Below are 9,878 nucleotides of genomic sequence, written 5' to 3'. Positions count from 1 at the left end.
TCGGCAGGTGGGCGGCGTTTAAGACCAGCTGATATCAACCGATTGGAGGAAATTTTACTACCACACGCATGTTGTCAGGAGCTGACTTCCGGACCCCGCCTTACGACGGCAATCGGAAAAAGCTGTCAGCTATCTTGTCGCTGGAGTGCTGCATCACCGGCAGGACTGCCGGCCGAGTGGCAACCGCCGGAGACGTTGCTTGAACTTGCTTGCCACGTCACCAACCTACAGAAATTTTGCAGCGTGCCAATAGGTGAAATACGCATGCGCAAAAATACGTAAACTGGGCGCATGTTAAACATCCTGTATTATCGTGGCCTCAGCCCCACTGTTCAGTGTCAGAATACTTCACACCTTTTTATCCAATCTATGTTGCTCTATACATGGAGGATTTTATGAAAATTTTCATGCGAATGTCGCAGTAGCAGACATAATATTTACCGAACGCGCGCTGCTCAAAAAGTGACAGAAAAAGCCCGTGACGCTACGGGACTACCCTGACCATATACGGTGAGTGACGACCACACCGGAAGTGCACCGGCAAGCGTCTTGTGTTTTCGCAGGCGTCTGCGGCTGTACGGTATACGATCAACGTTCTAAGATTCTTTTAGATTTTCTCCATCTCAATTTTTTGAATGGTTTTGCAACACGCTTTACCCTTCAAATGCAGGCATATTGTTTTAAAATGCGAATTTAAAACGCACCCCCCCCCCACCTCGTGTGATTACACGGTTAAACACATAATATTTATTTTTGAGTTTTATATAAGGAAAAAGATAGTCTTACAAAACGATCTACTGTGTACGTTTTCGATATTCAGACTTGTCAAAGCGGCAAAAAGTGTAGTACGAAATTAGCAATTACATATTATAATGGATTCACATACTGGTAGAGTGGTAGGTAGTTTAACTGCGCCGGTTAGTTGTAACAATAACTTAGTTTTATGCATTACTCTAATTATTTAGCACGCATAATTCACCCAACCAAGCTGCTACTTACCGGTAACTCAGTTTGCAAACTAAGTAGCACATTAAGTCCAACATGCTCAACTGACACACCCGTCTCCGATAGAACGAAAAAACACCGTACTTGTACAGTTGTACATGTCATCAAAGTGCATTCAACAGCGCCGAAGGTAGACCAAATGAAGTCAGAGTTCCTTCTCGTATAAAGAAAAAAGTCAACCAGCAGTCAGCAATTCGCTGACAAGATCCACCAGTTAAACTAAGTGCAGATACGCTTCCTGCACAATCCATTCGTCGAGACGATCGTCGGTGCGGAACCAGCAATCATAGCGTCCGGCATGTTCCCGACCTACGCGGACAATCTTCATAGTCGAATTGCACGAGCAGTGGTCATGCAAGCCGAACTGAAAGATCCCGCTGAAATGCGTGACTCTGCTGGCGAAGTCCTTGACGGATCGCGCGTAGAGCAGGTCGTGTCCCTTGCGCCATAGAAACCGGTCGCCCAGTAATCCAGGAAGCGCATGAAAGCGCACTACACACGCCATCTCCGCGGGGTCGCCGAGGCGGACACTGACGTTGTTCATGGGCGGCGTGAAGACTTCGTTGCGGGAGAGCTGCGGCGTGACCCAGTAGCGCTGCGTCACCACCAGCTGCTGCCCGTCGGAATGCAGGCACTCGTACAGCCCGGTGTAGGCGTGCGAGAACGCGGGTAGATGGATGGAGAACGCGCCGGTTGCCAGATCGTACTCTCGCACCGTCTTGTTCTCCCACCCAACGAGATCCAGAGGATCGTATTTTTTTCCGCAGTTGCAGATGTACATGGGCGCTCTCGGCACGTCTGGGCCGGCGATTTTGTCGACAGTTGGGATAGGGATGTGATATCCGTTTTTCGTAAACGCCGGCGGAATCTTGACGTGGGAAACCTGTGTGTAGTACCGACAGTTACTTTTAGTTAGCAGTTACTTTTAGTTAGCAAATCCTGCGAACGAGCGACAAGTCGTGTACCTATATGGGGGGCAATATGGCTATATCTGCTCAGATTCTGCTGTCAGTGAAACCATTCATATAAGTAGTTTATCATTATTATTAATGTTATTATACTACACTTACCATACCTGCGAGTTGTTCTGGTTGACGCGGTTGTCGCAGGGAATCACCACGGTGCCGCCTTCGGGCGCTCGAAAAATCTTGGTCGACGGCGGGAATTCCGCCGAAGGATATTCGTCAGGGTTCGCAGGGCTCCCGTATCCGTTCAGATGGAGGGTTCCGTTGTGGCTGCATTGTTTAGCTTCGTCCAGGATCTGATTGACTATGTAGAGGAAATAGTTGTAATTTATATGCAATGAACTGACCACCCGACACCTCGTTCGGCAGCTGATGCTCTCAACAGAACCGCACATAAATTTTACCAAAAAATGCCAAAATGTCAACTGTTAAATCACCTTGCGAGCACCCTTGTGTGACAGTTCGTTGCTGTGATGCAGTACAACACTTTCGTTTTACTGGAACTCCATAATAACGCTTTTACATGACGAATTCTACATCGAAATTTAGAGAAAGAAATTCAGTACATTTCATTATATATCTGACAGCCACAATCTTTCCGCACATCGTTATGACAAAAAAAATTAAGATTTCAGCCATGGAACCCCATGCTATATTCCTCTGAAATATTCTGTGCACATGCGCCCTAGTTTACCTACTTTTCTCGATAGTGAATTTCGGCCGTGTGCCGCAGGCACGATAAACGGGTAAGGAATAAGCTAGCACACAAACAATAGCTGCAGTTACAAGAAGACGATCCATTCTCGGCAGGATGAAAGCAATAAAATGATAAAATAGAGAAAATACAACCAGTGTGAAAATTTCGTGAGAAACCGTTCTTACTGTCGCAGGATGATAGTGATTATCGCATGGAGCGCTTCCAGGTTTCTCGTTATTTTCAATTTTCTACTGCAAATGTCAAGACGCAACTGTCAAGTGTCAAGAAGTTTCAACCGTCAGTTGATGATTCTCGCCGCGGGTGGCGCCCTGTGGCGGTTGGAGTCTAGTCATCGTCGGCAGTGTACAGATGAGTACTTTGTTTGTCTCCTTTCCTACTCTTTACGTCCGTGCTTTAATACGACGCAACACTAACACCTGACTTCCGCCTAGGTACGCACTACTGACGGAGCCCCGCACCCTGCACAGTGACACAAAAGCAGTTAAAGGTTTCTTAAATGGTTTAACGTCCGCACACAGTCTGGGTTAAACCTAATTCCAGGCAGCAGACACGTCAATGACGTCATAGGAAGAATCAGGATCCAGACTATGAAATTATCACGTTAATCACATTGCACGATGTTCCATCGCAGCTGCGGATCGGAGGCTGCCTACCGCTTAAGTTGCTAGAATTGCTTAAGTTGCTTACCGAGTAGGTAATCGCAATCGGTCAGCATTGCTATGCGCAATTTCGTGAAAATCGTCACCCTCTGGCTAGGTTGGTGACTTGGTGTCACCAGTTTTTTGACATAATGGGCCTATATGGGATTGCTGCTTTTTAGATCAATCTTTGGCCTTTTATAAAGCGTCACCAGCGTTCCCAAATCCGGCATTCAGCCGTATTCAGGAGATAATTCTGCCATTGATTACTTTGCACAGGTGCATATGGTAGCGGTGACCTCCCATAGCACTGCATAAACCGGCAAAAGGTATTTCACAAGAGCTGAAGAAATTATCAGTTTCGAAACATGTATCCGAAACATACTTATTTGCGAAATTTCACGTAAATGCGTACCGGGGCAGAAGCCGAGATTTCACTTTGCCCTTGTCCTAAAACTTCTACTACCCGGGGCGAGAGCGGCTACGCTTTGGTCAAGCAGTGCCCGCAAAAAGCGAGTGCACTTTCCTAGTTAAATAGCGGTGGTTGCGAACCACATTATTGCACGAGCGCGAGCGCCAGTACAACTGCGAAATGGTACTGGGATTGTGGAACTGGAAAAGCGTGAAGTACGCACTTCGTGGCGTCAGACAAATTTTATGCTCTTGACGAAGGCTTATTGCAGCGCCTCGCGCTCGGTGCAAACATTTCCTAACATACTTTGATTACTACTGCGAAAAGCGGCACGCACCGAGTGACTTTCACATACACACCTCTGCGGCTCTATACACTGGACTGGAAGGATTAGGTGAATTTTGTTGTGCTTTCGTTAACAGTTTCTTAGATTTTCGAACCGCACACAAACTGACCGATGGCAACAGCTTTGGTCTTACGCTGTACATGGCTTAAAAGCTGAACGAAGTGCCATCATGACAAGTACGAGTACAAAAATTACAGCAAGTAGATTAGCTGGCAATGGTGGAGGGGAGGTTCTCCTCGTCGTCGCTGATGAGTCCCTCCATCCCGACGCCCGCGGAGTTGTCGGTGACGTTGAGATCCATGGCGCTGGCGTCGCTGTTGACGCTGCGCTCGTGCTCCGTCTTCCCGTCGACGCGCAGGAGGAACTCGGAGACGGCCTTGGCCATCCCGCTGATCCCCAGCGCCTTCCTGGCCCAGGCCCTGGCCTCCGCCGTGTTCCCGGCCTCCAGCTGCTGTCGGGCCAAGAACAAGTAGGCCTCGCCCAGCTCCGCCGCGAAGACACTGCGATTAACGTCCTCCTTGCCTTTGACGACCACCTCCTCGCAGGCGGCGATGTAGCGCTGGAACGCGATGGCCGCCTTCGCAGCATCGCTCTTAATCAACACCCGACCCAGCTTCCCCATGGCCCCGTCCTCCTTGTCGCCGTTCTGGTACGACTGCGAAACAGAAGCACCATATCAGTGATCTGCGTTTCGTATGGCTTCCGATGACATCATGACGGCAGGTATCTTATGTTTACACTAAATGTTAAAGTAGACTGTTCATAATCATCATACAATAAAAAATCCATGCTATTTGCAAATGAAACCGTGAAACCAATCAGAGTCACAGAAATTTACTCAATAAAAGAAGAATTTCAGCAACCTTGTCATGTACTGTAGAGTAACCCTGCACTTGACAGCTTTTTCGTACGATATGAGCTGTACGGCACTGTAGTACTGGCAAACGTTCAGCTGGCTCAGAGCCGACTTAGCTGCACTCACTCATGTGCTGCCTGCCTAGTCACAGGCAGCATGTGTGAATGGTGAATGTGCTCGTACAACGTACGTCTCTTTGAGCTGTAAAAATAGCTGTCAAGGGCAGGGTTACTCTACAGTACTCCTTTCAAAAGAAGTTAGCAAGCTAATGATTGTATAAAAATAAATGCAGTAAAACGGAAAACTAAATATCTGTAAATGTAAATTATGTAATGACTGGCGCAAAGGCGACGTAGAAATTGATGGAAAGTAACCAGGCGTACCTGCCAGTAGGCGCGAGCGGCGTCTTCCGGCTGGTTGAGCTTGACGAAGACATCCCCGAGCGCACACCAGGGCTTGGGGTCGTGGAAGGCGTTGTCGGCTGATCGCTGGAAGTACAAAATGGCCAGCGAGTACTTCTTGTCGCTCTCGTGCACCTTGCCCAGTCCGAACCAGGCCCTGTAATCGCGCGGGTCCACCTGCACGGCCCGCTGCAGGCAGGCCACCGCCCGCGGCTGGTTCTTCAGCTCCAGATACTCGTGCCCCAGGAAGAGCCAGGCCTGGGCTAAATCGGGGACGGCGCGGATCGCCAGCGTCAAGTGCTCGACGGCGCGGTCGTGCTGGTCGCGCAGACCCAGGTAGTTGCCCACCGCCACGTTCGTCTCCGGCGCCAACCGGTCAATCTCGTGCAGATCGCGCGCTAAACGCGCCAGTCGCGTCTGTCAACAGACACAATCTATACAAACGACTATTTCCAGCTATTGCTGACAAGAGAATCGGTATGAAAAAATTACGTATAAAAATCGCCAACCGCTCACACAAGAAAATAAGATGCACAAAAATTATTTGGTGTAAATTGATCGACTGAAATTGAAAACTGAAAAAATTGATAGGTGTAAATTGATAGGTGTAAATTGATAAATTAAATTAAATTAATAAATTAAATTGATAGGTGTAAATAAAAATGATAAATTAAATTGATAGGTGTAAATTGATAAATTAAATTAAATTAATAAATTAAATTGATAGGTGTAAATAAAAATGATAAATTAAATTGATAGGTGTAAACTGATAGGTGTAAATTGATAAATTAAATTCAATTAATAAATTAAATTGATAGGTGTAAATAAAAATGATAAATTAAACTGATAGGTGTAAATTGAAAGCCGAATAGTTTGCACATAAGCCGAGTCCGCCGACACATTGCCACTCTTCTACGATGCCACATCAAACGTACGATCGAATCGGTAACATGGCCGAAGATATATTAATTTTACAATGATTAACAATTTAACACACGTCGCACGCGTTACGACGGCTAAGCCGGCCAGCCGCTTTACCTTTATAAAAATCTCCACAATCTTAGAACACAACTTAAGATGTAAAAAACACGCATCTTAGCCAAAAATTATCGGTTTCCTTTGCACGGGGAAATGATCACTTGTGCTGTTTTCAATTTGCACGGCTTATTTTACCCGTAAGCTGGAGAGAACACACTGCCATTCTTCTACGATGTCACCCGAACGCTCGAATACTGCATACCTGGATTCATATTACGTATATTACTGTGGTAAGCAGTTCAGCAACACAGATTTGCGGATGTGCGGATCTCTCTGAGCAGCAATTGTATTCTATCAAGTGAGAAAAATCTGCAACCGCATAGAGCAGAAATGTATAAAAATAAAAAATAATTATAAAGAACTACAAATAAAAAATAGGTAAACGCAGAGCCAAAAATAACTATAATACCGCAATTAATATAAACTGTAATTAATCATAAATATTATATACTTGCTTGTACATACTTTTACAGGTATGTACATATGTCGGCATTTGAAGCATCATCGAACATCTTTGTACTTTACCACTCCACTACGATGTCCTTCAAAAAAAAACCAACCGGAAACGCAAGATATACTTAAAAAAATCCCGCCTCACGACGCAGTTATATTTTGACGATCCCTTTTCTCTTCAACCGGATCCCATTGAAGAATTTCATCTTTTGCCCCACCAAGAATCGTTTTGTAAAAAAGTTTAGAACTTTTTAATATCTGTATAAGAGAATGAAAAAATTATAATTAATCAAAATAATACCAATTAATTAAGCAAGCCCACCCTACTTTCCTTTTTGCGCTTCCCATAATGCTGTTTCAACTAATCACACTGCTCTTTACAATTCACGCAGTATTAAATACAAGAAAACAGATAAAAAAACATCTAAAGCAAATGACTGTGCACGTGGCGGCTATGGTATGAACCTGCTTAAAATACACGTAGAACGCTCATAATAACATTTCCGGTTACAACTCAGTGAGCTCACTACACTACGAAATCAACTGTATGATTACAGTGTTCCAGGTGTACTGGTACCCGGTTGTATGAGAGGCAAAGTAAAAATAAATCTGTAAAGTTTTGATGTTCACTATAGAAGCGCTCACTATGGGATATCAGTCATTATGCGCTTTGATTACATTTGATTATTATTTTTAGAAAACCTTTTCCGTACCTAATCGTATGAGAAAAATAAAACAGAAAAATCCCTCTGTGATATTCTTTGCGCACTGTTACTTCTGCACCGAGCTGCTTCCAAACCACGTGATTTACGGCCACAACTCACTACACTACGAAAACACCTGCATGTCACAGTATTCCTCCTTATTCTCTAATAGTTATAGAAAAATTAAAAACATACTGCTATAGATAATAAGAGTTTTACTTTTTCGGTGCGCACCTTATCGCCGCGGACGTAGAGGACGTTGGAGTAGAAGTCCATGTCGTCCAGCCGGGCCGGATACAAATGCCTGAGCTTGTCCATGAGTTTGACGGTGTCGAGGGTGTCCTTGCGGTTGTAGGCGACGCGGGCCAGTTGGGCCAGGACGGGGGGCGTGTTGGCCAGCAAGGAGCGGCGCAGGTACTTGCAGACGCCCAAGGCCTCCTCGGTCATGTTCAGCAAGTAGTAGCAACGCCCCAGGAACACGTCCCGCATCCAGTGGGGTCTCAACCGCGGCAGGATCAACTCCAGATCACGACGGGTTAAAATGCAGTCGGCCAACTCGAACCAGAAACACCACAGGCGCGGCTCATGAGAGATGGCTTCGATCAACTGCTCGCAGGCCAACGAATGCGAGCCCAACTGCCGCAGGATCACCGCGTACAAATAGCGCATCAACGGGTCCAGTCCCTGCTGCACCAGCTCCTCTTTGATCTCACCACGGAGATTCTGCAGAAAATAAAAATATTAAATCGAGATATTGATAATACTCGAAGAACAAATAATCAATAACCGTAATATCAAATGCTGCCCGGTAAATAACCAGAAAGAAATTCAACAAGATCAAAATTACAATTACATATTAACATCGTACAATTAACGATTACAGCAAAGATTACAGCAAATTACAGATTACAGATGAAAAAGATTACAGCAAATTTCTGGTATTGGACACAAATTATTTTACACGATAAAATGTAAAACGAAGAGAACTAAAAAATGCAGCAACTTCAGGAAATAACAACTCCGAATTAAAAGTAAAATGACAGGTAACAATAACAAAAAAACGAAAAAATATAGTCGCGGCGAGCCGACATCAACTAAAATTGTTATCAGTTACGAAGATAGAAACTGTATCAAGGTACACTGAAAAACCTTTACGCAGTTTAAGCAGTAAGTTTTTTTTGTCAAAAACAAAATAACGAACAAAAAGTATAAACCAAATTTGTGGTCGGTTGCTTTTATTTCCCAAACTGTTCTGGCCAAAGGTAGAGCACACTAATAGAAGCCATCTTACTACGAAACACCACTAAGTCGAACAGAGAACATTTTCATAAATATCTCAATACATAATCAATAGAAAAGAGCGGCATCCATACCTGCAAATAGAGCACATCGGTCTCGGCGACGGATTCAAATTCCAGTGGATGCGGGGCATTCTGGAGACACTGCGCCTGGCCGTGGAGGTACTTGTTGAAGAAGTAGAAGAAGCGGAGCACGGGGAAGTGGCGGAACTCGCTCCTGCGCATCCGGGCGTATCCCATCGCTTCCCCGTACTGGAAGCGGCGCATGGCGTTGAGGATGGCGGGGTAGGCGGAGTGCTTGGCGCAGAACTTGGCCTCCCCCTGCTCGCCCTCCACGGGGCTCTTGATCCCCGCCAGCACCCCGGGGCGCAGCTTGATCTTGTGGAGGGGCCGCAGCATCTCCGCCGCCCACTTCTGCGACTGCAGCAGGCACAGGCGGGAGGAGCGCCGCATGGAGTGCAACAGGTCCGTCTTGATGTCGGCGTAGGAGGACTGCCGCAGGATTAAAGGCAGCGGGATCTCCTCCACGGAGGGGTCCCCGGGGGAGGGCAGACTCAGGCTCAGGGAGGAGGCCGAAAGGGACTTCTTCTTGCTCATCTTGGAGTCGGAGGAGCGATCAGAAGGGAAAACACCGCGTGCGACAGATAAAAAAATGGGTTGCACAGTTAACGTTCCAGGGGAAGATCAGGAGGTCTCCATGTTATGACTGCTGTCAGACGAAAATCAGAACTCGCTCCACAAATGAGAGCTGTGTTCAAAGACTAAACATTCGGAAAAGTGAAGAAGCTGGAAAAATTACTAGAAACCTAGTCAAAAACGGAAAATCGAGAAACACAAACTGTTAATCCAGGCAGCGGCTTCTAGGCATCATGCGTGCGATTCGGTTTTATTTCCAAATCACCTACCAGTCAAAGTCACAAACACCAGCTTCGCTTGCTAAATGGCAGCAGCACTGGCAAGTGGCTGCTATGTGTAATGACAACTGTAATCTGCGTCAAGGGGCGGTGGGCAACAGCGCGCACATTGACCGCTCAGATTGGGCGA

The 9,878-nt window shown here is 46.0% G+C and overlaps 2 protein-coding genes across 3 annotated transcripts; both read right to left on the bottom strand.

The window, feature by feature from the left end:
* Positions 1 to 1,064: 1,064 nt before the first annotated feature.
* LOC129595485 (uncharacterized) lies at positions 1,065 to 2,904 on the bottom strand. The gene is made up of 3 exons (XM_055492510.1): positions 2,669 to 2,904; positions 2,081 to 2,274; positions 1,065 to 1,888 (listed from the first exon to the last, which is right to left on the bottom strand). Exons 1-3 carry the CDS (start codon positions 2,769 to 2,771, stop codon positions 1,220 to 1,222), a joined length of 966 nt encoding a protein of 321 aa, XP_055348485.1. The 5' UTR covers positions 2,772 to 2,904; the 3' UTR covers positions 1,065 to 1,219.
* Positions 2,905 to 4,029: 1,125 nt separating this feature from the next.
* On the bottom strand, positions 4,030 to 9,790 carry LOC129595450 (cell division cycle protein 23 homolog). Of its 2 annotated transcripts, none has more exons than XM_055492461.1 (4): positions 8,910 to 9,790; positions 7,756 to 8,259; positions 5,324 to 5,758; positions 4,030 to 4,739 (listed from the first exon to the last, which is right to left on the bottom strand). In XM_055492461.1, the coding sequence occupies exons 1-4, from the start codon at positions 9,429 to 9,431 to the stop codon at positions 4,290 to 4,292; spliced, it is 1,911 nt and encodes a 636-aa protein (XP_055348436.1). In that variant the 5' UTR covers positions 9,432 to 9,790; the 3' UTR covers positions 4,030 to 4,289. The 2 variants fall into 2 exon arrangements, with proteins under 2 accessions (XP_055348436.1, XP_055348437.1); XM_055492462.1 differs by having other exon boundaries at positions 4,031 to 4,739; positions 7,771 to 8,259.
* Positions 9,791 to 9,878: the final 88 nt, after the last annotated feature.

Source organism: Paramacrobiotus metropolitanus, unplaced genomic scaffold (assembly GCF_019649055.1).
Source record: "Paramacrobiotus metropolitanus isolate TYO unplaced genomic scaffold, Prichtersi_v1.0 Parri_scaffold0000078, whole genome shotgun sequence".
Taxonomy (NCBI): Eukaryota; Metazoa; Tardigrada; class Eutardigrada; order Parachela; family Macrobiotidae; genus Paramacrobiotus; species Paramacrobiotus metropolitanus.
The sequence above is the reverse complement of the archived record's forward strand: the minus strand, read 5'-3'. Positions and strand labels throughout refer to the sequence as shown.